This window comes from Bubalus kerabau, chromosome 17 (assembly GCF_029407905.1).
Source record: "Bubalus kerabau isolate K-KA32 ecotype Philippines breed swamp buffalo chromosome 17, PCC_UOA_SB_1v2, whole genome shotgun sequence".
Taxonomy (NCBI): domain Eukaryota; kingdom Metazoa; phylum Chordata; class Mammalia; order Artiodactyla; family Bovidae; genus Bubalus; species Bubalus kerabau.
In genome coordinates, this window is record NC_073640.1 from 70095623 (window position 1) to 70123257 (window position 27635).

Below are 27635 nucleotides of genomic sequence, written 5' to 3' on the forward strand. Positions count from 1 at the left end.
CCTCCCAACATCTCACTGCAGAGTTTCTGACCAGATCCACAGTTTCATCAACAATCAAATCTGTGCCTAACGACAAAAAGGCTACATGTTCTAATGGCTCCCCCTCTCCCTTAGGAAGGATGAATTCCTTCTCCAGCCCTAGAGGTCACTTCTCAGCTCTCCTGGCAATTCATCTTGGCATTTTCTGCCCCAGTGTTTCAGGTGTGGACCATGCTTCCTTGAGGCCTTGGAACTACATTACCCAGAAGTGTTGCGTGGTGGAGCAGTGACGTTTATCCAATGAAAATACAGAAAAGGAGCGTTTCCGGGGAGGGGCTTCAGGTGTCTTCCTGGCGGACATTTTGATTCCTCTCAAGTCTGTGGAGCAGGACGGAAGGTCTGAGCGTGCAGCGTTGGGAGGCCTGTTGCAGGCCCAGAGAGCGCAAGGGGCGTCTTCGAAGGCACCGCATAGGGGACGGCGTAAGAGCTGGGGACACTGCCGCCTGCAGGGTGTGTCCGCGCCAAGTCCGACCTGACGAGGTGGAGGGTCGCCGCACCGCTCTGTGGAAAGAAGCTCTGATGGCGGTGCCTGCCCTGAAGGACCCCGGTCAGGTAAGTGCAGTGAGTTCCGGGTTCTTCGCTGCCCGTTTCCCCACCAGAATGTGAACACCCCAGGTGAGCAGCTTCCCTTAAAAAACGTACAGCTCAGAAGTTGAGTTGTGTTTTATTCCGTGGGGATTTTTAGGATTTCCAGCCCAAGAAACATCTCAAGGAACCCTGGGAGGTGAAGGGAGAAACTGTTACAGGAATGGGGACCCCCTCCAGGACCCGAAAGTGGGCTCCAACACTGGGAAGTGAATTGTTCGAGGACACACTTGTGCTGGCAAAGCAAGAGATTTTATTGGGAAGGGGCTCTGGGGCGGACAGCAGTAGGGTAGGGGAACCCAGCAGAGCTGCTCTGCCACGTGGGTTGCAGTCTGGAGTTTTATGGTGAAGGGATTAGCTTTGGTTATCTTTAGCCAATCTTTCTGACTCAAGAGTCCTTCCGGGTGGTGCACACCTTGTTCAGCCAAGATGGATGCCAGTGAGGATGATTCTGGGAGGTGTTTGGACACCTGGTGTCACTTTTTTACCTTTCCTGAACTCTCTCTGTTGGTGGTGGCTTATTAGTTCCAGTGTTCCTTACCAGGACCTCCTGTTGTAAAACAACGCATGCAAATAGTTACTATGGTACCTGGCCAGGGCAGGCGGTTTCAGTGTGCTCCCCTAACAAAGCCAGCGTATATATAAGTTTTGCAACAAAGGGCAAGTGTTTGAACATCAATAGATTATTGTTAAGGAAAGTCAGATAACCCAAGTTAAGGAATTAAGCACTTTTCTGTGTATGGAAAGATGTGAGTCTGGGCTCACTGAAATCATTTCTGTCGTGGCAGTCTGAGCTGTAGTTGAAAAATAATTGCCAGACACAAAGCATTTTAGACTAGAGCGAATTTATTGAGAACAAAGGGGAGAGGTAGAGAGGGGTGCTGCAAAGACAGAGGGCGGACTCCCTAACTGACCAGGGAGAGCCCCCAGGAGACTGTTAGAACAGCGGGTGGCTCAAGGGCTTGCCGACTATTTTTATAGCCTCAAGGAAAAGGAAATTCCTGTGGAGAGGGGTGATGTTAGGTCAATAGTCAGGATTCTGTATATTATGTCATATGGAGGCTGGAGCTGGCTGGTTAGGAACAGAATGAACATGACAGTTGTTGCCCTGGAGCTTGGCTAATCATGGAGATATTGTCCTATCATCTCGGTATAGGGCTCCACAACTCCTTTGATATGCACCTCGGCTATCTGGGGCCAGTATCCTGTGTTTTCATATCCTGAGGTTCTCGGGATTCAGCATAGGAGTGACTGTAGTCTGCTGGCTGCTAAATGGCAAGTATTCTCCTTCCGGAATTCCTAGGGCTCGCTGGCTCACACTGGAGGGCTGCAATCGCTGATCACTGTGACATCTTTTTTGTTTACCTATATGGCAGGAGGTGTCCCATTTTTCACACTTTATCTCATGTGCCGGCCCAACTGCAGTGAGGCCTTCACGGGTGGTGTCCCTCTTTCTGACCACAGGTGTAATGTGGTGTGGGTGAGGCTTGGAGATGCAACTGAACCAGGAACATTGGGGAACCTGGAGTCCATCGTGTTTCTTCAAAAAACAAAGTTTGAAGCCAGGCTGCACGTGGAGTGGCAGATGAGAGGTTGTACCTTTCTTCTTAGGGCACTGGGAACGCTGGAGAGTTTTGAGTAAAGGAAGCATATGATCTGTGGGCTTTTAAAAGTTCTCCAAAATAAATAAATAAAAGCTCTCCAAGGCCTGTTCAGTGGAAGAAAAGTCTATAGGGGTTGATGAGGACTTGAGCAATGGAAAGTATGGCTTCTCAGAGCTCACAGCTGATAAAAGGTAGTACTGAGGATCTAGTCATACAGTAGATGTTAGCCAGTCAGCCTGAGGTTATCGGGCTATGGTACCAGGCAGCTGCCCTGGCAAGTCCTGAGCCCCTGGAGCACTGCCCTGGTCACTTTCCTCTGTGGTCTGCATGTTCCCACAGATTCCCACAGCTGCAGAAGAACATTTAGTAAATGGAGGTTGTCCCAGTCCCTTACTTGTTCACACTCTCACGCACACATTTTCTGTATTTGAGGAGGGTCTTGGGGCTCTTAACCTGCTATTCTCCCAACATTTCGGTTTGGGGACCTTGGCAACCCTGTGCCTGGGGTAGTGAGTGCACACTGGTTCTATGGAGGAAGTATGGAACATTGAAACCCATACCAGTATGTTGAAGTGCTTTGAGGTAAGGCTAAGCTGGTTAAGGTAAGTGGGGGTCTTTTTTTTCTGGTGGGAATAAACAACAGGGAAGAGCAGAATTTCAGCTTGAAATTAAATGCCTGTGTGTTCCAGAGGCAACAGGAAGTTCAGATCAGAGGAGGGAGTTTTTCTTCCCCAGGTATCAGGAGACTCCATCAGGTTGGACAGTAGAGGAGATGTGTGAGAAGACGGAAAGTGTGAGACTGTTCATGATTTTATTTGTCCCTGTTACACCAGAGCCATGTGACCTTTGAGGATGTGGCCGTGTACTTCTCCCAGGAAGAATGGTGTCTTCTTGATGAGGCTCAGATACAACTGTACCTTGATGTCATGTTGGAAAACTTTGCACTTGTATGCATGCTGGGTAAGGCCCCACTCCCTCCTCTATCCTCTTGAGCTAGGCTCTGCCTTTCTTCTTTTCCCCAGAGACAGCTCTGTCTTACATGTGGACCATGGTTACCATGTATCTGATATTTATTTTGCCTGTCTGTACAGAAGAGTGTTGTCACTGACATGGGCACTACTAAACAGATGGTGAGCTATTCTTCCCACAACCTTTTTCAAGGTTCCTACATGTATGTAGTTTCCGTACATAATGCCTGCAGCTTTATTTTTTGTCTTTTGATGACTACCATCTAATGGATGTGTAGTGGTATATCTTTACCATTTCCATTGCATTTCCCTTATGGTGTGCTTATTGGCCATTTGTATATCTTTTTTTTTTTTTTTTTTGGTCCAAGCCATGTTGACTTCTGGGATCTTAGTTCTCCGACCAGTTGAACATGGGCCTAATGGCTGTGAATATGTAGAGTCTTAACCACTCTACTGTCAGGGAATTCCTGTGTATGTCTTTCAAAAATATCTATTCAGGTCCTTTTCCTATTTTTTTCATCAGATTGGTTTTTTTTAGTTGTTGAGTTCTAGACTTCATCCATATATTCTGGATATTAATTCCTTGTTGTACTCTGTGGTTGCCTTTTTACTATGTTTATAGTTCCCTGTGATGTACAATAGGTCAGTTTTTTCCTTTTCCCCTATACCTTTCTTGAGGTATAATTGACAGATGACATTAAGTTAAAGGTATGAAACAAACAAAAAAAAAGTTCTTTTTTTTTTTTTTTTTTTTTAAGGTTCAGTATCTCATTTATTCTTTTGTCGCTTGTGCTTTTGTTGTCATAGACAAGAAATCATGCCCAAATCCAACATTTTGAAGCTTTTGCCTTTTGTACATGTCTTGGTAGATTTATAACAAAATGTCACTTTCTTTTTCTCTTTTTTTGTACTAATGTACATGGTATTTAGTTTTTAGCCTCAAATTTCAGTTTTTTGTGGGGCTGGTATGTAGGTCAGTGATTGGTTTTTATATTGTAACTTTGTATCCTGAAAACTTTGTTGCTTTTTAGTGAAAGCAGGCTTATTTAGAGAGATACACCCAGAATGTGGGCCATCACAGAAGGCAAGAGTGGCCTGTAATTACTTTTTGTTCTAGGATATTTTTGGCAGGGTGTCTATATTTGGGGTTTCTAACGTACCTGATCATGTCATCTGAGAGTGAAGACAATTTTCCTTCCTTCCCAATAAGTATACCTTTTCCTAATTAAACTAAAAAGCTTCTAAACAGCAAAAGAAACTATCAACAAAATCAAAGGGTAACCTACCTAATGGGAGAAAATATTTACAAGCCATATATTTAAGGAGTAAATATTCCAAAATATAAGAACTTATATAACTGGATACCAATCAATATATATTTTAAGTATTGATAGGTATTATGTTAACTGACTTTCAAATGTTAAACCAGTTTCACTTGCCCAGTTGGTCATGGTATATAATTCTTTTTATATAGTTTTTTAATCGATTTTTAAAAGTTGTTAAATTTTTTGTGTCTGTGTTCATGAGAGATATTATTCTATAGTTTTCTTTTAATGTTTTTGGTTTGGTATTAAAGTAATACTGGCCTCAAATAATGAGTTGGGAGCTATTTCCTTTGTTTCTGTCTTCTGAAAGAGATTGTAGAGAATTGTATAATACATTCTCTCATTACATGTTTGGAAGAATTTTCTTTTTGGCCACACTGCATAGCTTGAAAAACCTTAGGCCCTGACCAAGAATTGAATGCATGCCCCATGCAGTGGAAGCACAGAGCTTAACCATTGGAACCCCAGTGAGGCCCCCTGATTCATCGTCTTTAATTGATGCAGTCCTATTCAGATTATCTATTGTGTGGGATTTGGTAGACTATCTTTCAGGGAATTGATCCCTTGCATCTAGGAGATGCAAGATGGAGAAGGAAATGGCAACCCACTCCAGTATTCTTGCCTGGAGAATCCCAGGGATGGGGGAGCCTAGTGGGCTGCAGTCTATGGGATCGCACAGAGTCAGACACAACTGAAGCGACTTAGCAGCAGCTTAGCAGCATCTAGGTGATCAAATTCATGGGGTTAGAGATTACTCATAATTTTCATTATTATTCTTTTAATCTCCATGGTATCCACAGTGATGTTTTATTTTGAATTTTTTGTTTGTGTTCTCTGTTTTTATCCTCATGAGCCTGACTCGACTGCTGTGGACATAGGAGTCTATATCTTTTTGAATTAAAATTTTTGGCTGGATCTATGCCCAGGAGTTAAACTGCTGGATCATAATGGCAACATTACTTTTAACTTTTTGAGGAACATCTATACTGTTTTTCATAATGGCTGCCCAACAGCATTTGTTATTTGTAGACTTTTGTTTTTAATATGTGTGTATGTAAGTATTTATTTGGCTATTCTGGGTCTTAATTGGGACACCTGGGAGCTTTTAGGTGCTACATGCAAACTCTTATCTCGAGCTTGTGGAATCTTAATTCCCTGACCAGGGATAGGATCTGGGCCCCCTTCATTGGGAGCATGAAGTTTTCTTTTCTGGTTTTTTGTTGTTGTTGTTTTTTGTTTTTTTTTTTTTTTTGGTAAGCAAGGGAACATGGAGTCTTAGCCATTGGACCACCAGGGAAGCCCCTGTAGACTTCTTAATAATGGCATTCTGCCTGGTGTGAGGTGGTACCTCACTGTAGTTTTGATTTGCATTTCTTTCTTTCATTTTTCTCTTTGCTTTTCAGTTTTGGAAGTTTCTACACATCAAGCACAGAGATTCTTTCCTCAGCTGTGTCCAGTGTATCAATAAGCCCATCATATTCATTCTTCATGTCTGTTACAGTCTTTTTGACTTCTAGACTTTTGAGTTCTTTCTTTGAATTTCCATTTCTCAAATGTCCAACTCTTTGCGACCCTGTGGACTGCAGCATGCCAGACTTCTTGTCCATCACAAACTCCCAACTCTACCAAACATTAATCAGCATATATATCATACTTGTTTTGTATTTCCAGTGTGATAATTACAACATCCTTGTGATAGCTGATTCTGGTTTTGAAGTTTCCTTTGTCTCTTCAGATTGCTTTTCACTATTTAGTATGCTGTGTAATTTTTTCTTGATAACTGGCATGATGTATGGAGTAAAAGGAACCACTATAAATAGGCCTTTATTCATGTGCTGGTAAGATGTGGAGAAGGGAAGCCTCCACAGTACTGGAAGGATTCATAGTATGTTTACTTATCAGTCTTTTAATGAGCTTGTGTGTCTGGATTATGAACTTCACAAGTTACTTTCAATTTATTTTCCTCCCATTAGGTGGGACAGCCATGTGTAGAGAGGGCTGGAATTGAGCACTTGTTTTTCTTGTCAGTTACCTTATTAAGAAGAACAGAATGTTCTGGCTATTTTGTCTGATCTTTATCATTTCCTTTTTCAGAATGCTTTGTCTATTTAATGTGTGTGGGTTTTTTTTTTTTTTTTTAGTTCATCAAGTTGTAAAGATTATGATATTTCTTTTTTTAATATAAGCATTTATTGCTGTAAATGTTCTCCTTAGTACTGCCTTTGCTGCATCCTGTAGTTTTAGTATGTGGTGTTTTGTTTACATTGGTCTATTAAATATTTTCTGATTTCCCTTGTGATTATTTTCTTGAACCTATTTATTTCCAGAATTTTGTAGATATTTCAGTTTTCCATATGTTATGTTATGGATGTTCATTCTGTTGTGGTTAGAGAGGATAGTTGGTATAAACTTTATCTAATTAAATCTATTGTTCCTATCCATTACTGAGAGTAGAGTATGGAAATTTCCAAATATTAAGGTAGAACTGTCTGTTTCTCCTCTTGATTGTCAGTTTTTGCTTCATGTATTTCAGTGATCTACTATTGAGTGTGTGACTATTTATACTTACTGCATCATCTTACATTGAATCTTCCCAAAATATATGTCCTTTGTAGTCTTTTTAGATTTAAAATCCTTATTGTTTGGTATGATTTATAGCTACTCCTGTGTGCTTTTTGTTACTATTTGCCTGAAATATCTTTATCTACCTTTCAACTTGTGTTTTGTCGACAGCATACAGTTGTTGTTGTCGTCTTGGATTGTGCCACACAGCCTGTGAATTCTTCCTTCTGTGACCAGGGATTGAACCCATGCCCTCAGCAGTGAAACTGCTGAATCCTAACCACTGGACTGCCAGGGAGTTTCCTGGATCGTTTTTTTGAATCTATTCTGCCAGTCTGTGTTTTGCTCTGAGAGGTTAATCTACTCATGTTAGAGCAGTTATTGATGAGAGGTTATTTTTTTCATCTTGCTCTTTGTTTTCTATATACGCCTTGGAGCTTTGTCATTCCTTACTTTTTGTTATTTTCTCCTTTGGTATTTAGTTGATTTTTTTTGTTGTTTTGTTTTTTTTTGGGTAGTGAAATATCTTAATTCCCTTTTCATTTCCTTTGTGTACATAATAAAACTTCTTTATTTTTTTGTATTTACCATGGGGATTACATTTATTATCCTAAAGCTAGAGCATACTAATTTTAATTTATACCAGTTTACCATCAGTAACATTACAGAATTTTCTGGGAATTCCCTAGTGGTCCAGTGGTTAGGACTCTGCAATCTCACTGCCATGGGCCTGGGTTCAGTCCATGGTCTGGAACTAAAATACTGAGAGCCGTGCTGGCAGGCCAAAAAAAAATTTTTCTTCTGCTTCTATACGGCTTTATCTGTATCATTTTACTCATTAGTGTCTTTTCGGTTCAACCTGAAGGACTCCCTTTAGCATTTCTTGAACTTCCTCATCTTTTATTTACCTAGGTATACTAATTTCTAATTTACCTAAATATGCTAATTTCGCCTTCATTTTTGAAAGAATCTTGGTTGGCAGGTTTTTTTTACTTCAGCCATCTGAACATATCAGCCCACTGTCTTCTGGTCTTCTCAGGTTTCCCATAAGAAATCTGCTAATGATATTGTTTGAGACCCCTTGTCTGTGATGAGTCACTTCTCTCGCTGATTTCAAGATTCTCTGAGTTTCAGCAGTTTGATTATAATGTGCCATGATGTGGGTCTTCTGGTTTATTCTGCTTGAAGTTCATTTGTTCTTGGATGTTTACATTCATATCTTGCCTCAAATCTGGGATGTTTTTCTGCATTGGATTTCTCTAGTGATTTTTTTTTTCACTTCAGCAATTGTACTTTTCAGCTCCCAAATTTCTTTTTTTTTTAAATACTTACTATCAAAAAAAAAAAAAAAAAACAAAGCAAAACAATTTGCTGTATCTTTTATTGTTAGTTCCATTTTGTTGAGGCAGCTTTTAAAAATTTCTTTTGGTTCATTTGTTTACCAATTTGAACATCTTTTTCAGACAAATCTTTTTCTAGTCCCTATGGGCTCTACTGGTGGCCCAGACAGTAAAGAATCCACCTGCAATGCGGGAGACCTGGGTTGAAAAGATTCCCTGGAGGAGAGTGTGGCAACCCACTCCAGTATTCTTGCCTGGAGAATCCCCATGGACATAGGGTTGCAAAGAGCTGGACATGAGTGAGCAACTAAGTATGGTTACCATCTATTCTTTTTGTACCTTTTCATAAGGTACAGCAGCTGTTGATTGTTATTGTCCTTTCCTTCTTTGTATGCCTTGTGAGTTTTTGTTGTTGACAACTGAACATTGGCATCTTATGGTTGTAATTCTGAAGATACTGTGCTTGCCATTAACCAGGGTTTGCAGGGCGGGGGGTTCTTGTTTTTGATGTTTTTAGAGTGTTTCTTTCCTGTATATTGACATGAGATGTAAACTGACAGGCTTTTCAGTGTGCCTTTCCTTGGAGGTGCACCATGACTTAAAATTCCACAATATAAGTGGTTGTCTTTTATGATTTTTTTAATTATTATTCATTTATTGTCTGTGCGGGGTCTTTGTTGATACATACTTTTCTCTAGTTGTTGTGAGCAGGGGCTATGCTCTAGTAGTGCATGGGCTTCTCATTGCTCTGGCTTCTTTTGTTGCAGAGCACGGGCTCAAGGGTATGTGAGCTTCAGTAATTGTGGCACATGGGCTCAGTAGTTGTGGCTCCCAGGCTCTAGAGCACAGGCTCAGTAGTTGTGGCACATGCACATAGTTGCTCCAAAACGTGTGGGATCTTCCCAGACGGGAGGTTAAACCTGTGTCTCCTGAATTGACAGGCAGATTCTTCATCACTGAGTCACCAGGGAAGCCCAGTGTTTGCTTTTGATTGCCTTAGTCCTCAAATGTCTCACTCTCAAAAGGGAAAAACAGAAAAATGAAGAGCAGGAGGTGAGATGCTGGCCCTTAAAATCTTCAGCCAGAGGGGGAGGAGATTTGTGTATCGGTGGCACCATTTACAGCAATGGGTGTACACCTCTGTATTACTCACATGCATTCAGGAACAGCAGTCAGACTATAGAGCACTGACACTTGGAGGACTAACTAGGTCCTTATTTTCCATGCTGGCTCATGAAAAGTATGTGCAGTCTGCTCTAGAAACATGTACATAGTAGCCTGCCATGGGACTTTGGGTTGGGGAATGGACAGCTCCAGAGGCTAAGAACTGAACTTGCCTGAAATAAATTTAACTTGGGAAACTGCAGATCTTCAATAGATTTGAGTTCCAAGAGCTACCATTGGATTCTGTCAGCACAGTTATTGTTAAGGCTAGGAGATGGAATCCTAACATTTTGTATTCCATCTGCTGCACATCCTTTCATCTGGTTCCATCAGAGCTTCTTTTTGCAGTATTTAAATATTGTCCCTTTTTGTGTGCTGAGTTCTTCTGGGCTGGTGTTGGCCACTCACCTGACCTGCTCTTCTATTAAGAGTTGTATCATTTGCCTTCCATGTAGTTGTTGAACTGAGAGTGGACAGTCCTTCATGATTCGCAGGGTGGACATGACGCTGGTCTCAGCACAAAGCACTCTCAGGTAGTCTGGCCAAGATGAATGGCAGCTGGGATAGCTTCATGTCAGGTTTATGTTCAAGTCATTCCAGGAACCTATCATGTTTGACTAGTGCTTTTAGTGTGATTGCCAGTGGCCACAAGTCATTTCTATAGTCTTTTCTCCATTCTTCACACTACCAACTTACACTTTCTTCTACTTCTCATTATCTATTTATCCATTAATTTTATTTTTGGCTGGATCTTCATTGCTTTGCAAGGGCTTTCTATAGTTGTGGCGAGTTGGGGCTACTCTTTGTTGTGGTATGCGGGCTTCTCATTGTGGTAGCTTCTCTCATTGCAGAGCATGGGCTCTAGGCCTGCAAGCTTCAGTAGTTGTAGCACACAGACTCAGTAGCTGTGCATGGTATTGGTTGCTCCACAGCATGTGAAATCGTAGACCCAGCCTCGAATCCATGTCCCCTCCATTGGCAGGTGGATTCTTACCCACTGTGGCACCAGGGAAGTCCTACTTCTCATTTTTATTCTGACTCCAGCCTGGGATTAATTCCCTACCACCTCTCTAAACCGTTTATTTCATTGGTCTTCACAGTGTTTTCTCCAGAGTATTTTCTGACACTGTTTATGTCCTGAAACACAGGAGTATCCCTTAATATTCCTTAAACACTAGGTACCTGTCCAGTCAGATTCTCTGAGGCCTGGACATACAGTTCTGCAGAGAAAAGGTCACCAGCAGTTGTGGTCCAGGCAGAAGCTATCGATAAGAGTGAACTGTAGAAAAGGCGTTTCACCCTTGCTGCATACCCAGTCCTTGTGTCCTGTGTTTGCTGAGACCTCATCTGTTCTGTAACCTTAAAGCCGTGTAACACAGAGCAGCTGTTTCCTCAGTCTGACCCTAACTCCACTTCCTGAACACAGTCTTGTGGACTTGTTCTTTCAAGTGTCAGATGTACAGTTTTAACAGTGGCATTTCCCTGTACTAAACTCAATATGGACTTCACTATTGTTTTCAGGTTCTTGGCCTGGAGTTGGGGATGAAGAGATACCTTTTGAACAGAGCAAATCTGCAGGAGTGTCACAGATTGGGAGTCCCAGGACAGATTCATCTGCTGAGAAGGTCCAGCCCTGTAAGATATGCATCCTGGTCTTGAGAAACATTTTGCACTTGACTGAAGAGCAGGGAACAAATAGTGGACAGAAAGCAAACACATGTGGGGCACATGGAAAACGGTTCTGTTTCACTGCAGACATTCAGCAGCACCAGAAGCAGCACACGAGAGAGACTCTTTTACAATATATTATGGGGAAACTCTCATTTTTGAAGAGCTGCACAATTCATGCATCAGGAAGTCTCTCCCCATACAATGAGATTGAGAAGGAATTCGTGGCCAACCTGGGAGTTCAGCCACAGGCCAAAAACACCAGGAATCAACAAAACAACAGTAAGGAGTGTGAAGTTGTTTTTCACAGTGGAAAAAGTCATCAGCGCTCGGGAGAAGGCAAGAAAGCCTCCAGCCGCACAGACGTACTTGTTCAAGATGAGAGAATCCTCACTAGTGAACAGTCTTGTGAATTCAAAGGCGGCACTCACCAAAGTAACCATGTTCAGCACCAGAAAGGTCACATTAGAGAAAGGTCTTCTGAGTGCACTGAATGTGGGAAATCCTTTGGCCAAAGAAAGTATCTCAGGATTCATAGGCGAATCCACACTGGAGAAAGGCCTTATCAGTGCAAGGAATGTGATAAATCTTTTACCTATAAGAACCGTTTCATTGGACATCAGAGAATTCATACCGGAGAAAGGCCATATGAATGCACTCAATGTGGAAAATGTTTTACCCATCAATCCTCTTTCTATGTACATCAAAGAATTCACACTGGAGAAAGGCCTTATAAGTGCAATGAATGTGGGAAATCTTTTATCAACAACTCCAATTTCCATAGACATCAGAGAATTCACAAAGGAGAAAGGCCTTATACCTGTAATGTATGTGGGAAATCTTTTATAACTCTGGCTGGCATCCGATACCATCAGAAAGTTCACAACAGGGAAGTGCTGTATAAAGGCAGTGACTATGGGACATCCTTTAATCAAATGCACCACCTCAGTTCCAGTAGGAAAATCCACACTGGAGAAAAGCCCTATGAGTGCAGTGAATGTGGGAAATCTTTTACTGCTAGCTCTAGCCTTTGGTATCATCAGAGAATTCACAGTGGAGAAAGGCCTCATGAGTGCAGTGAATGTGGGAAATCTTTCATTGTTAGGTTGAGCCTTCGCAATCATCAGAGAGTTCACACTGAAGAAAGGCCTTATAAGTGCAGTGAATGTGGAAAATGTTTTACTAGCAGTTCGAGCCTTCTTCGTCATCAGAGAGTTCACAACGGAGAAAGGCCTTATGAGTGCAGTGAATGTGGGAAATCTTTTACTGCTAGCTATGGCCTTCGGTATCACCAGAGAGTTCACAGTGGAGAAAAACCTTATGAGTGCAGTGAATGTGGGAAATCTTTTACTGCTAGCTCTAGCCTTCGGTATCACCAGAGAGTTCACAGTGGAGAAAAACCTTATGAGTGCAGTGAATGTGGGAAATCTTTTACTGCTAGCTATGGCCTTCAGTATCATCAGAGAGTTCACCATTGAGAAAACCTTTATGAGTTCAGTGAATGCAGGAAGTCTTTTATTAATAAGTTCAGTCTTCTTAATCATCAGAGAATTCACATTGGAGAAAGGCCTTTTGAGTGCAGTGAATGTGGGGAATCTTAATAGTAGATCAGGTCTATTTGGTTATCGAGAGTTCACACTGGAGAAGGGGCCTCACGAATGCAGCTAATGAGGAGAGCACTAGCGTTGGAGTTGGGATAGTAACGGCGTGGGAGGACATAAGTACAGTCACCAGGCAGCAAATGGACCATTTCTAGGAAGGGATTTGAGGCACAGAGGGTGTGTTTTCTAATTATCTCCCAGCAATGGACAGATATTTGGGATTCAGTGTCAGGTTGCCTGTTTTCAGGACATGGGGAGTCTGGTCACTGTGATCCTCTTTCCCTTCCAACCCAGCTTTGGGAACTCAAAGAATACCTAATCCATCCTCTGTCCCTGCACCCCTCCTCAAGAGTCTTGCTCATATACTGCACTCCATGCTCAGTGGTCATGACTATCCACTGGAAAGCAGCATTCGTGGTTTTCCTGTAAATGAATGATCCCGTTATCTACCTGGTAATGCTCTGTTCCCAGCACCTCCGTGCCACAGCATTGCACTGGGTTTAGGGCAGCCAAGAGTGGAGAAGAGACTTGTATGATACTGTATGATATCTCTTACGTGCAACTTAAAAACAATACAAAAGAATACACATGCAAAACAGAAACAAGCAAAAAAAAAAAAAAAAAAAGGTTTAGGGGCTTCACTGGCAGCTCACTGATAAAGAGCCTGCCTGCCAGTGCAGGGGGTGTGGGTTCAATCCTGGGTCAGGATGACCCTCTGCAGGAGGAAATGCAACCCACTCCAGTATTCTTGCCTGGAGAATCCCATGGACAGCAGAGCCTGGCAGGCTACAGTCCATGGGGTCTCAAAGAGCTGGACATGACTTAGCAACTACACAGATACAGAAAACTAATAGTTATCAAAGGAGAGAGAGAAGTGTGATGGGACAAATTATGTGTATGGGATTAAGAAATTAAAAACTCCTATTTATAAAACAACAAATTTATATTGTATCAGATAAAGAATTATAGCCATCATTGTATAATAACATTTGGTAGAGTATAATCTGTAAAATACTGAATCACTGTGCTGTACACCTGAAACTAGTAGAATATTGTAAAGCTACTGCAATTAAAAATAAAAAAAGGTGAATTTTCCACAGAATTGTTAAGATTGTATTTTCTGGATGGTACAAACCACCAGATGTTTAATAAAGGGAGTATCTATGAAAGTGATTTGTATTATTTATGAAAATGGTCAGTCAGGTGTGGCTACAAGAAAAAAGGAAAACAGTGATGCTCACAAATCCTGGAAACACATGGGAAAGTTATCAGGGTAGTCATGAGACAAGGCAGGAGTGGGGAGTGTTGAGAACACTGTCTGTGTTGCGGTTCTGTGGGAAAGGCCTGGCAGAGTGGGTAAACAACTAGGATTGCTTGCTTTGAATAATTTTGGACTTCATGCTATAGGGGTGGCCTCTAGGTGCTTGGTGCTTGGTGCTGTGATGATGAAGAAAGAGAAACATTGCCTCCAGGGGTGTTCAGCCATGTGGAGGATGTGTGGCTCTTGATTGTTCAGTTTGCTTTCACACAGAAGCAGGACACATTTGAGTATCACATGAGAAGCTAGTATATTTTGCTATATGAGAAAGAAATAGTCACTTGGCTGCTTAGCCACATCTGCCATGTCACTTTGGCCATGACCTCTCTGGCCATTGATATGGGCCTGGGGACTAGAAATAAAAATGCCAGTAAGGGCTTGCAGGCTTGTAGCTATTATAAACCAGTGGCCTGCCTGAGATGAATTCCCTTCATTTCATAAACATTCCTGAACAGGAGGTGTCTGGTGGGGGAGCAAAGTGGATTGTGTCCCTGTGGTGCAAACAAGCACGTGGTAACAAACTGTATCTCTCAGTTTAATGTTTCTTTCCATTTTGCCAGGGCATCCTACTAGATGATGAAGTATAATTAGGTTAATTAATTACCATATAACTTAAGTTTTTCTCTTAGCAATTGAAGGCAGGGATATACTTACCATTTTACCCCAGGATGTAGCAGAATATATTGCACATGATAGTCACCTATTTTAAAAGAATAAAAATTAATTTTAAAAAGCAAAAAAAAAAAAAAAAGTGAGTGATCCAAATGCCAAAATGAGAGAAAACTTATAGATGTTTAACAAAAGTAGGAAAAGCATTTTTCTGTGGTGCAGAAGACAAAGAACTTAGAGAAACAAGTGTCACTGCACAAAGGAGCTGGAAGCTGGGAAACATGAAGGAAGCTAGGAACACAGCGTCCATTAGTCACTGGCCTGGATTTACAATCATAGCAACAGAAAGTAGAAATGGAAGAGACAGTTAAAAGTCGAAGAAGCTCACCAGGATCAGGATGACGTGTGTGGCTCTGGCACCATGGGAAGGTCTGGGGAAATTCCGTTGCTGTGAATGTGTTGGACCTGCTGCTTGTGCCTGTGAAGGACAGAGATCGTGTACCCACTAGTCCAGATCATGACACCCAAACAATAGCATCCAGTTAAGAAAATCCAAATAACATCTGCATCTAATATCTGACAGAGTATCTGTCAGACATGACTGAGGAACTGTATCCAAAATTTTCTGAATGGAGCCCTCCAGAGAGCTCCATCACATGTACACATGTACTGGTGGCATTACTGTAAATAAAGTGTGCGATCTCCCATTGTTAACTTGTTTAGTCACCAAGTCATTTTCCACTCTTTGTCATCCCATGCCAGCTTCCTCTGTCCTCCACGATCTCCCAGTTTGCTCAAATTCATATTCATTGAGTTGGTGATGCTATCTAACCATCTCATCCTCTGCACCCCCCATTCTCTTGCCTTCAATCTTTCCCAGCATGAGGGTCTTTTCCAGTGAGTCAGCTCTTTGCATCAAATGGCCGAAGTATTGGAGCTTCAGCATCAGCCCTTCCAGTGAATATTCAGGGTTCATTTCCTTTAGGATTGACTGGTTTGATCTCTTTGCAGTCCAAAGGACTCCCAAGAGTCTTCTGGTTGATCCCAAGTGTATGCCCAAGTAGCCAAGCATCAAGGAGAGGACTGCTGTCCTTCAGTACTGTGACCTTTGGCAAGAGACTGAGGACCACGGCCACCTCTTCCTGCAAGTGGGAAACACCAGAGCTTCAGGAACAGCTCTGTCATGTATCAAGGCCTTGCTGAGTTTCCTGGGTGTTGTGTTGCTTTAATAACCGAGGAAATAAGGTAACTGGGTAGAGTGTCACAGGTTCAGGTCCTGTGAAAGTCTTCCTTTACAAGAGGGTTGAGTAAGCATCCAGCAGTTGTTGCTCACATGGCATGTCATGACGTTGAAACAGACAACACTTTGTACCAGAAGACCATGGGTAGCTTACTGCCATCATGGGCCCAGAGACTACAGAGCATAGGAGGTGTGTGCAGAGCTTCGACCAAGGAGTCTCCAGGAGGCACCAAAATAAGTGCCTATTAGGAATTTTCCTCACGGTCCAGTGGTTAAGACTCCATGTACCCAATGCAGGGAGCACAAGATTGATCCCTGGTCGAAGGAACGAAGATCCTGCATGCTGTCTGGCACAGCCAAAAAAAAGTATCTGTTGAATGGTTGGCCATCTGAACTGACTAGGACTTTTCTCTCATAAAGGCCCCAAAAGTGGGATGATTTTTGAGTGATTGCATAAATAAGCCTTAGTCATCAATGCAGAATATATTGCCTCTAAAAGAAAGACCCAATAAATTTGGCCCCTCTGAGACTGATGGAAACTGACAAAATCAGAAGTTGCCCTTTAATCACATCAGCAATAGAGTAGCCCGTACAAACACTGGATGGAGCTAAGAAATTTACTGTGCTGGCATGACGACGAAATGTGTGGGGCCGTAGCCCATCTGTTGTCTGTAAGCACAACGATGAATGTATGTCTTGCACAAGTGTCTTGCAAATCCCCTCACAAGGGTATGTCGTCAATGAAGCTCCATACTTGGGTGCCTGAGCACAGATGGGTCCAATAAAGTTCTTGTCCAGTGAGGTTGTATGTGATACCTGAACTTTTGAGGTATCCCATGGGCAACTAAGTAAAGGTGTATTGTACTGAGTTCCTATGTAGGTGGAGAGGCTCTTGAAATAGGCATATGAAGATTGAATAGCACGTTCATTTCAATTATGAGTGAGCTATAGGGATCTCAGTGGATGGAACCAGGGAGATGCTGGTCACCATGCTAAGTCACCATGAGATGCTGTTCCTCCTAGGACACTTAATATCTATCTATGATAGTGTCTCAGATGTAAACAAAATTGGTTACTTCTCACTTCAAGTTAATGAACATGATTTGTATGTTAAACATGTATTTTGAAAAAACATTCAATCTTGGCTGTGTTGGGTTCTGTTGTGGCACACGGGATCTTCCTTGGGGGATTCAGGCTCCAGAGCACGTGTGGGCTCTAGTTTGCAGCACTATAGTTGAGGTGGGTGGGGGCGTAGTTGTGCCACGGCATGTAGGATCTTAGTTCTCCTCCCACGAATCGAACCTACATCCTCTACATTGAAGGCAGATTCTAACCATGGACCACCAGGAAAGTCCCAACATATCTTTTTGATACATCTTCAAAATTACTTCTGGCCTTTCTGTTTTCTCATTTAATTAATTAAATTATTACTATTTTGCTGACTAGTTATTTCCTGTTCATGTACATACATGTGAAAGTGTTAAGTCACTCAGTTGTGTCCAACTCTTTGTGACCCCATGGACTATAGCCTGCCAGACTCTTCTATCCATGGAATTCTCCAGGCAAGAATAGATACGAGGATAAATTTAACACAAACAGTTTCCAACCCACTTGTGTAAATCTGGAAGAAAACACATTTATGGCTGTAGATCCTTCCAGAAACATTCAGATTCACTTAATTACATACGTCTTTTCTTTTACATACGTCTTTTCTCACTCCATCGATTTGAACTCCTGGATGTTTGATTCATTCCCATAGTGCTGTTTTAGCCCCTGCCAGATGCCTGCAAAAATTGGTGGTTCAGTGATTAAGATTCCAAGCTCCCAGAGCAGGGGTCACAGTGTGGTCAGGAAAAAAAGTCTAACCCTAGAACTGTGAATAATGGGCAGCTATTTTCTTCCCAAAACTTTAGTGCTACGGACATGTTGTTATAGAATGTATGAAATACGGAATCTGAAATGTGACAGAAAACAGTCCTAGTTTAAATGTACTGGATAACTACAAATTATGGGATAAAATTTGCTCCTCTTAAATACAGATGATAATACTGAGAATGCTAGAGCATAACAAACTGTAAGTATGCTCCTTTGTTTTCAAATTTATTGAAATTCCCAAACACAGAGCTCTAACCATTATAAATTATGGTTTACTCATGAATTTTCTGTCAACAAAGAACAAAGACACAAACTTCCAGAGCATTCACACTGAAAAGAGTATAGTTTTGACTCCAAAATAAACTGCTGGAAACTGCATCTCAATTATTTTTTAATTAACTAATTTTATTTGGCAGTGCTTGGTCTTAGTTGTGGCATATGGGATCTAGTTCCCTGTTCAGGGATTGAACCTGGGTCCTCTACATTGGAAGCATGGCATCCCAGCCCCTGGACCACCAGGGAAATTCCTGCATCTCAATTTTTAATTAATGTGCATTCTTTAGATCCTTTCTGAGGAAAACATCCTCAAAGTTCAGTTGTTTCCCCCCTCCTCAAGAATTGCCTTTATTTTAAATATCTTTCTTGCTCTGTTTATGTTTTCAAGCATTGAAGTATTTAAATTAACTGAGTAAGGGCATTATAGATTATCTTTTGTTTCCAATGAAAATAATTATTTTCTGGGTAAAAGTATGTATTAAAATATAAAAATGTACATCCTAAATACATGCACTCTGCATGTTCAGTCAGGTATACCTTATGTGTGTGTTCAGTCGTATCCAACTCTTTACAAGCCCCTGGATGGTAGCCTGCCAGACTCCTCTGTCCACAGGATTTTTCAGGCAAGAATACTGGAGTGGGTTGCCATTTCCTCCACGCAGGGGTTACACCTTACACAAATGTTCAGAACTTGTCACTTCATAGTAATTTTACTATGTTTTTTGGGGAAGGATGGTTAAAATATTTTAGTTGAAGGATAATTGCTTTATGGTGTTGTGTTAGATTCTGCTGTTATCAAGTTTCATTATCATTTGTATCATTTGTTGCTACTAGATCAGTATGATTGAGTTGGAATGATGTACCTCTATCAACTTTTCCCAACTCCATGTTCAGTGACACCATGTTGTTAGTTTGAAATTGGCCATGCTAAGAATATTTGTATTCAGAAAACTGGAAAACACTACAAACCTGGACTTCGTTATATTATTGAAAGTCTAGATTTAAAAATATGTGGATAGTGCAGATTAAATTTAAACTACATGGTATATGTGGTAATTACATTGTATATAGCACACACAAAAAATGAGGATAAAAAGGAGCTATTTATTTGTTAATGAAAAGAAAAATAGGTGAAAGATATAAACAGATATTTTACCAAGAAGACATACAGATGGCAAATAAACCATGTGGAAAAAGAAAGATCAACATCATAATTCTTTGCTGCTGCTGCTGCTGCTAAGTCGCTTCAGTCGTGTCTGACTCTGTGCGACCCCAGAGACGGCAGCCCACCAGGCTCCCCGTCCCTGGGATTCTCCAGGCAAGAACACTGGAGTGGGTTGCCATTTCCTTCTCCAATGCATGAAAGTGAAAAGTGAAAGCGAAGTCGTTCAGTCGTGTCCAACTCTTTGCGACCCCATGGACTGCAGCCTACCAGGCTCCTCCATCCATAGGATTTTCCAGGCAAGAGTACTGGAGTGGGGTGCCATTGCCTTCTCCGTATGATTCCTTAGGGAGATGTAATTAAAACGACTACTTCCTTAAATTAAAAATTTAAGGAAATTCAAAAGACTGACCATACCAAGTATTGGCCAGAATGTGGAAGCATTTTACATGCTCCTGGTGGGTATGTAAAAACAATCTATAAATGTAGATCATAGTTTGTCAGTTTCATAAGTTAAACATTCACCTATTCTATGACTCAGGCTTTATACTTGGAATTACTAACACAGTGTAACTGAAAATCCATACATACATACATACATACATACAGAATTACATATAAATGTTCTAGCACCTTTATTTACAATAACCCACAGTAGAAATAACCCAAATGACCATAACCAGATGAATGGATGAACAAACAACGTAACTATAGAAATGATACTACTCAGCAATAAAGAATGAACTACTTATATATTATCACTTAAGAACCTCAAAATATATAGATTCTGCACTTCAAATAGATACACTATATCATATGTCAACTACACCTGAATAAAAACTTACAAAATGACTCAAAAAATCTAGGTCTGTCACACTTTTTAGGAAATCAGATATTGAGAAATCCCTAGTGGTCCAGTGGCTAGGAATTGGCACTTTCACTGCCATGGCCCAGGGTTGTCACTGGTGAGGGAACTATGATCCTGGAAGCCTCAAAGAACAAGCAAAACCAAAATGAAAACTCCTCGTCTCACAATCCTATATTGCCTCTCTTCTGATGACCTTGGAGAAGCACCCTTGTCTTAGTGGCAGCAAATACTGATGAGAATAGATTTCTTCCCACCTGAGTTAACAGGAATGCTGGCTGATCACAGAACCACACTGTGGATGAAGGGATCTTTCTCTGTTTGGTTATCTGCCTCTGTGGCAATGGCCTTTGGCTGAACATTCTAGATGTTCAAGCATCTGTGCACACTGATACTGCACAGGCACAGTCACTGGAGCATCTGCTGATGCAATGTTAGGACATACTCCACCTACTTCACTGCAATCTCCTCCGCTCCAGGGTTACTTGACGAACATGGTTCCCTCCAGCCCTGTAGTCTTACAGTGGAACTATCTAGTGAATTCTGGGGATCAGGACATGTGGTTGTTTTATAGGTTAACTGCTGAGCATTATGTGATCATTCACTGTGAATAACAATTCATGTTTCCAGAAGCACTGGAGGTTGTCACAACTTCATGACTCCTCATATGTTTTCTGAGCCCACAAAAAAACCCTGATACACAGTCCACAAATCAGGACCCCAAAGCCTTGCAGTCTTTCTGAGGAGACCTTGAGCAACAATGTATTTACATTAGGCCAACCCCACAAAGAGAGCTACATTCTTCAATCATACTGAGGTGAGGCACACAAAGCACAGGACCCCCATGAAAGCTGTGCCATCATTAATGCTGCTAGAGCCCCATTTTCTTCCCATCTCCTCATATAAAATGAATAGAAGCCCCAGACCAAAGAGGGCTGAAACATTAATGCCTTTATTATTGCAAAATGCAAAGGAATGCAAGGCATGAAGTTCTCAGCTTGGTGACTTGGAAGCTGGGGAAATCAGAAGTGTCACCAGAAACTAACATGTCCCTGAAAATGTAGTCCTTGCTGGCAAGTCACCAACAGAACTGAAACTGGGTCCACTGGGCCCAAATTGAGTGAGGTCCATGCCCTACTTTAGAAATGAGAAAGGAATGAGGATGCCATAAGAGCTAAGACTACTCATTACTTCCCTCCACAGAAAGGGATGGGACAGAAGTCAGCTTCCCTGAGCATATTGGGAGGTAATTTCCACACTGTGTGAAGCTGCCAGGTGATAGGAATGAAACTGGCAGTGGCATAAAGCTGGAAAGGGCCTGGCAGGTAATTGAGCCACAAGGGAAGCCCCTAATAAAGTAAAGCACAGTTTCTTAAAGATTCCTACATACCTGAAACTTAAGGGGAATCTCCCCAGTGTAGATTTTCAGATGCATTAGATGGCTCAGTCACAACTTTTCCAGTGCAAATATACTAGAAGGAAACTGCACATCCCAGCATATCTAAGGCCTTTCACTGGTGTGACATCTCTGGGGTTGAATGAGGTCATATTTGTAGCTGAAAAGTTTTTTCCAACATTCACTGCACTCAGGACCTTTTTCCAATGTGAACTCTCTGGTGCTGAATGAGGCTGGAACTTTGGCTAAATGATTTTCCACATTCCCCACACTCATAAGGCCTTTCTCCAGTGTGAACTCTCAGGTGTTTAACAAGGTTAGATTTACAGCTAAATGATTTCCCACATTCACTGCACTCAACAGGCCTTTCTCCAGTGTGAACCCTCCAGTGATTCTTGAGGTTGGAGCTATGGCTAAATGATTTTCCGCAGTCCCCACACTCATAAGGCCTTTCTCCTGTGTGGACTTTCCGATGTGAGCTAAAGCTGGAGCTTTGCTTAAAGGATTTCCCGCATTTACTGCACTCATAAGGCCTCTCTCCAGTATGAAGTCTTCTGTGGTGAATGAGGCTAGAGCTTCGGCTAAAGGATTTTCCACATTCACTGCACTGATGAGGCCTTTCTCCAGTGTGAACTCTCCGGTGGTAAATGAGGCTAAAGTTTTGGCTAAAAGATTTCCCACATTCACTGCACTCATAAGGCCTTTCTCCAGTGTGAACTCTCTGATGCTGAATGAGATTAGATCTTTGACTAAAAGACTTCCCACATTCCCTGCACTCATAAGGTTTTTCTCCTGTGTGAACTTTCCTATGGCTGTTGAGGCTATAGCTTTGGCTAAAAGATTTCCCACATTCGCTGCATTCATAAGGTCTTTCTCCACTGTGAACCCTCTGGTGTATAATGAAACTGGAGAGGTAGGTAAACAATTTTCCACATTCATGGCATTCATAAGGCCGTTCTCCAGTGTGGACTTTCTGGTGCTGAATGAGGTTACATCTTCGAGTACAGGCTTTTCCACATTTGCTGCACTCATAAAGTCCTTCTCTAGTGAGGACTCGTTGGTCCTCAACAAGTGTATCTGTGCAGTTGAGGGCTTTGTTGCCTTCTCCCCAGTTCTCATGCCTTTTTCCACTGTGAGAGACAGCTTCACACTCATTACTATTGTTTGGCTTCTCCTCAGTGTGATGGAAAAATCCCACATTGACTAAGAAGTCGTTCCCAATCTCCCCATCGACAGTGGGTTTCCCTGACACATGGGTTGTGCAGCTGTTTATAATCAAGGCTGTGTCCACAGAACTTCTGATGGGTATCTCTCCAATGTGTTGCTCCTGGTATTGCTGAAGGTTGGCAGAGATATAGAATCGATTTCCACATGTGTATGGTTTCTGCCCAAGATGTGTTTCCTGGTGCTCAGGAAAGTGCAAAATGTCTCTCAAGACTGGGCCACACATCTTAAAGGGCTGGCCCTTGTGGGGAGATGAATCTACCTTGAGAGTCCTGATCTGTGACACTCCTATACAAATGCTTTGTTCAGAAGGTGCTTCCTTATCTTCTACTCCATGCCAACAGCCTGAAATTAAAGAAGTGATGGTGAAGTACATGTTAACCTTATTGAGAAGAGGCAAAACCATCACAAATGTAACTCAACACATCAAAGGATCAGTTCATGAAATTGCTTCCAGGAAAACTCAGCTTGAGGAAGCAACTGCTGTGCACCACTGAGTCCCTAAGGTCACGGAATGGTGCAGGTCTCACTGGGCACAGGACATGAGGAAAGGCCTATCAGAAAGGTTTGTGCTGTAACTCATTTTTCTGTCAGCAGCTTTTCTTTTTTTGCGGCCGTGCCACCTGGCATGAGATGAGAGTTCCCCAAACAGGGATTGAAACAGTGCCCTCTGCAGTGCAACCACAGAGTCTTAACAACTGGACCACTGAGGAAGATCTGTCAATAGATTTTAGCAGGATTATATCTGCTGATGACATGTGATGCTGTGCAGAAGTCCAGTCCAGTCCCAGAAAAATCTGACTGGAACAAAGGTAACAGTATTTAAGGATTATTAGATACCTGCACTCTTTAGAACATGACAAAGTCTGAGTAGGGAACAGTGTGAGGAATGAGTGAGGTGAGCAGTGTAGAGAGGTGGAGAATAGCTCTCAGCTGGAATCAGAGTAGAAATGACTAATAGAAATGACAAGTCTGCAAAGAGTCGAGAATTGAGAAGGGAAAGGAGTGAGGTGTGGCTACTGGCAACGGCACCAATACAGAAGTAAAACAGGATAGGTTCCTGGTATGATTTCAACCAAGACCTAAAGTCATGTCCTCTGTCAACTTCCATTCATCTGGGTCAGGCCTGCTATGAGCCCATCTTGTTGAGAATGGAGTCATGTCCATTCTGTGAAGCTCAGAGGACTTTTTCTGTAGCCCCACCTGAAGATCTGCATGTACCCAAAAGAACTAAAATCATAAGGGAATGACAGGACAAGTCAGTAGCCAAAACAGGCCCAGACAACTCAGAACACAGGAGACCACCAGAAAGCTATTAAATATTACCAAAAAATTCCTAAGGCCATAGCTGAAGGGAAGATAGCACAGTAGTAAGAACCAGGAATCTGACTTCCCTTCTGGACAACTACACCAGTAGAATTAGTCTAATGCAACTCTTTGGCAATGCTCAACTGCTTTAGTTTTGTCCCTTTCAGCTCTTAGCATGGTAATAGTATTCATCTTTCCACTCCCTACCTCTGAGCCCTTGGGGTGGGGACCTTGTACATGTTTCAAGAATAGCTTCTAGGAGTCAGGATGGGCAATAAGGAGTCTGTCCTCCAAACGTCAGAAATACTCCAAGATCAGAAACAGGAAAATGATGCCAGCTTCTACCACTAGGATTCATCATAGTATTGGAAGTTCTACACGGAGCCTTAAGAAAAAAGACAAAAGGCATCCACAGCTCATGAAATTGTGAAGATTGCACCACAAAACTTCTAGAATAAATGAATTCAGCAAATGAAGAGGATACAAATTAAATATCTGTGGGAATTCCCTGGTGGTCCAGTGGTCAAGGCATGCTGCGGTTGGGGAACTAAGTTTTGAGGGCAGCAGTGTGGCAAAAAAAAAGAAACTGGTAAATGTTTTGTATACATGTCCCAAGTGAAGTAAGGCAAAAAGAACCTTAACTAAGAGTCTGTCAATAACATCTGTGTAAGCAGTGACTGTGTAAGTGACTACACTTCCAGCACAGTCAGAAACGAATGTGAGCCCCGGAATGACGGGCATTACACTAGGGCGCCACGGTGCTCGAGTCACGCAGGGAGGCCGAGGCAAGACACGGGGTCCTTTAGGCTGGCAAACAACAGTGATACCGAACTCGGCCCTGGGAGGCTTTGGGCCAGCAGGTGCTGTGTTGACACAGATGAGAAGGAGGCGAGCGCTCAGCCCAGCCCTTGTGAACACAGCACAAATCCAGGCAACTAGGGACACACCTGCCCCTGGAGAAAAGAGAAGCACAGAGCTGGGCCCAGGGCACAGGGGCAGGTAGAAGAGCTTACCCAGTGAGCATGTAAGTGCAAAGTTCTCCAGCATCACATCGTGGTACATGCATCTCTGAGCCTCATCAAGGAGAGCCCATTCCTCCCAGGAGAAGTACACAGCCACATCCTCAAAGGTCACACTGCCCTGCCAGGACACAGACAGATGAGACCATCAACTGCCTCACTCCTGAAGACCCACAATCCACCTCCTCGCACATCTACGCCATCTCCATCTTCCTCCTAAGAGCTCAGAAGAGATTCCCGACCTTGGTGCCATAGCTGCCTGCTCTCTCCTCCCTCTCTCACTAACTGCTCTGTTCACGCTGCTGTCCACTCTGCAACCAGTGGAGCCTGTAAAGACCCAGAAGAAATCACCGCCCTGATTGATCAGATCAGTCATCTGATCCACACCTCCCACTGCCTCCAGAATAGATGCCCGACTTCACAGACAGTCATTCCAGCTCAGACTGCTGCTCCCCACAGCCAGTTTATTCTTGCCAGGAAGGAAGGAGACCTGCAATTCCCTGAACCAACTTAGCCTCACCTCCAAGCACTTCCTGTTTTTGTGACAAGCTTCCACATCTCTTTCTATTGGTGGCCTGAAAGGGGAACCCTTTCATATAACACTTAGACTGGACTTAGGACTGAGCTAGGATTCTCCAAGGTCCACACACCCACGGGCTGGGATAATGCCAGGTGACACGTTTCATAACAACCAAAATTTGGAGAAAATTAGAAGGCTTCCCTGGTGGCTCAGATGGTAAAGAATCTGCCTCTCATGCAGGAGACTTGGGTTTGATCCCCAGGTTGGGAAGATCCCCTGGAGAAGAGAATGGCATCCACTCCAGTATTCTTGCCTGGAGAAATCCATGGACAGAGGAGCCTGGCAGGCTATAGTCCATGGGGTTGCAAACACGACTGAGAGACTAACACAGGGTTGCGACTAGTGAGGGTAATCTCCACTTACCCGATTAGATTCGAAAAGCACCTTCGCAGCCATGGAAACCTGTGGGAAGTGCTAAGTCTTAGAGGGATGTGATCCTGGCAATTTTCCAGGGACTGAGACCTTCCCTGCACACCTGGTGGCATCTGAACCAGGTTCCATGAGTGTCTAACCTCTATTCACTCTCAGCAATTGTGTGTCCTTGGGGAAAAAAAGCCTAAACTCCATCTGCTTCGGTGTCCTCAGCATCCCTACAATTAGTTCTTTCATTGAACAGACTTTGGTGATTTTGCAAACCTAACACGTCACGTTTCTTTGCCTCACAATTTTCTATGGCTCCAAATTTGCTGTATGACTCAGGAAACTCAAACAGGGGCTCTGTATCAACCTGGAGAGGTGGGATGGAGAGGGAGGTTCAAAGGGGACGGAATATATGTATCAGTTCAATTCAGTTCAGTCGCTCAGTCATACCCGACTCTTTGCGACCCCATGGACTGCAGCACACCAGGCTTCCCTGTCCATCACCAACTCCCCGAGTTTACTCAAACTCATGTCCATTGAGCCAGTGATGCCATCCAACCATCTCATCCTCTGTCGTCCCCTTCTCCTGCCGCCTTCAATCTTTCCCAGCATCAGGGTCTTTTCAAATGAGTCAGTTCTTCATATCAGGTGTATATCTATGGCTGATTCATGCTGAGGTTTGACAGAAAACAACAAAATTCTGTAAAGCAATTATCCTCCAATTAAAAAAATTTTTTTAAATTTTCCATGGCTTCAAAGGCCTCAAGAAGGAAGGTACAACTCCTCAGTCCGCCACTGCAGATGCGACAGCATACACACACTGTTCCCTGCAGCCATCAGATGGACCCCAGTTTCCCCGAATTCTCCTGCCTCAGTCGGACCGCCACATCTCTGCGCCTGCGCATCCCTCCGCCCATCACCCTCTACCAGGCGCCACCATAGTATCTGTCAAAGAGAAGGCCCCACCCACCACCGCATCACTGTCCTGGATACCCGAGTCTGAGCTGCGGGCACCTGAGCAGGCGTTCGGGGCTTTAGCGTCTGTTAGCATGAAGCCGATGAGGGCCGGACGGATCAGCGTTTACCTGAGGAGTGTCCTTCAGCGCCGCCGCCTCCGCCGCCGCCATCGGACTCAGTGCGCGGAGAGGGGCTAACCCAGCACCAACGTCTCCAGGCCGCCCTCTAGGTAGCGATGTGCCCGACTGTAGGACCGCCTCTAGTCCCTGGGGACAAAGCGTCTTCTCCCGCCTCCTCTGTCACCTCAACCCCGATCCTTCGGACCTCGAAAACCACTCAAAGAGCCGCTATGAAGACACAGGAAGTCCCACCTTCACCCAGTGAGCCCGCCCACCCGCCGGAAATGTCGAAATTCTGGATGTTCATTGGGTGGGCCCCGCTGCTGCTCAACGCTTGGCTTTGTGGATAATGGAGTTCGGGCAGGCGCAAGGCTGCCGCCTGAGAGATTCTGCTTGAATCTCCCAGGGTCAGGCGATCCTCTAGGCTGCTCAAAACTGACCTCCCTGTTCTTCCAGGTAGGCTAGAAGCTT

General features: G+C 43.0%; 2 protein-coding genes across 2 annotated transcripts; one reads left to right on the forward strand and one right to left on the reverse strand.

The window, feature by feature from the left end:
- The first annotated feature begins 312 nt into the window (after positions 1-312).
- On the forward strand, positions 313-14027 carry LOC129632450 (zinc finger protein 211-like). The gene is made up of 3 exons (XM_055554080.1): positions 313-591; positions 3062-3188; positions 11109-14027. The coding sequence occupies exons 1-3, from the start codon at positions 559-561 to the stop codon at positions 12731-12733; spliced, it is 1785 nt and encodes a 594-aa protein (XP_055410055.1). The 5' UTR covers positions 313-558; the 3' UTR covers positions 12734-14027.
- Positions 14028-19258: 5231 nt separating this feature from the next.
- LOC129632452 (zinc finger protein 211-like) lies at positions 19259-27451 on the reverse strand. The gene is made up of 4 exons (XM_055554081.1): positions 27174-27451; positions 26539-26760; positions 25143-25269; positions 19259-23166 (listed from the first exon to the last, which is right to left on the reverse strand). The coding sequence occupies exons 2-4, from the start codon at positions 26698-26700 to the stop codon at positions 21788-21790; spliced, it is 1668 nt and encodes a 555-aa protein (XP_055410056.1). The 5' UTR covers positions 26701-26760; positions 27174-27451; the 3' UTR covers positions 19259-21787.
- Positions 27452-27635: the final 184 nt, after the last annotated feature.

Coding starts and splice junctions, on each gene's coding strand:
- LOC129632452 (XM_055554081.1), bottom strand. CDS start 26,700: ATGCTGGGAAAGATTGAAGGCGGCAGGAGAAGGGGACGACAGAGGATG. Junction 25,270..26,538: donor ATGGGGTCGCAAAGAGTCGG/GTATGACTGAGC, acceptor GTGTCCTGGCAG/GGCAGTGTGACCTTTGAGGA. Junction 23,167..25,142: donor TGCACTTACATGCTCACTGG/GTAAGCTCTTCT, acceptor CTTTAATTTCAG/GCTGTTGGCATGGAGTAGAA.
- LOC129632450 (XM_055554080.1), top strand. CDS start 559: ATGGCGGTGCCTGCCCTGAAGGACCCCGGTCAG. Junction 592..3,061: donor CCCTGAAGGACCCCGGTCAG/GTAAGTGCAGTG, acceptor CTGTTACACCAG/AGCCATGTGACCTTTGAGGA. Junction 3,189..11,108: donor TGCACTTGTATGCATGCTGG/GTAAGGCCCCAC, acceptor TATTGTTTTCAG/GTTCTTGGCCTGGAGTTGGG.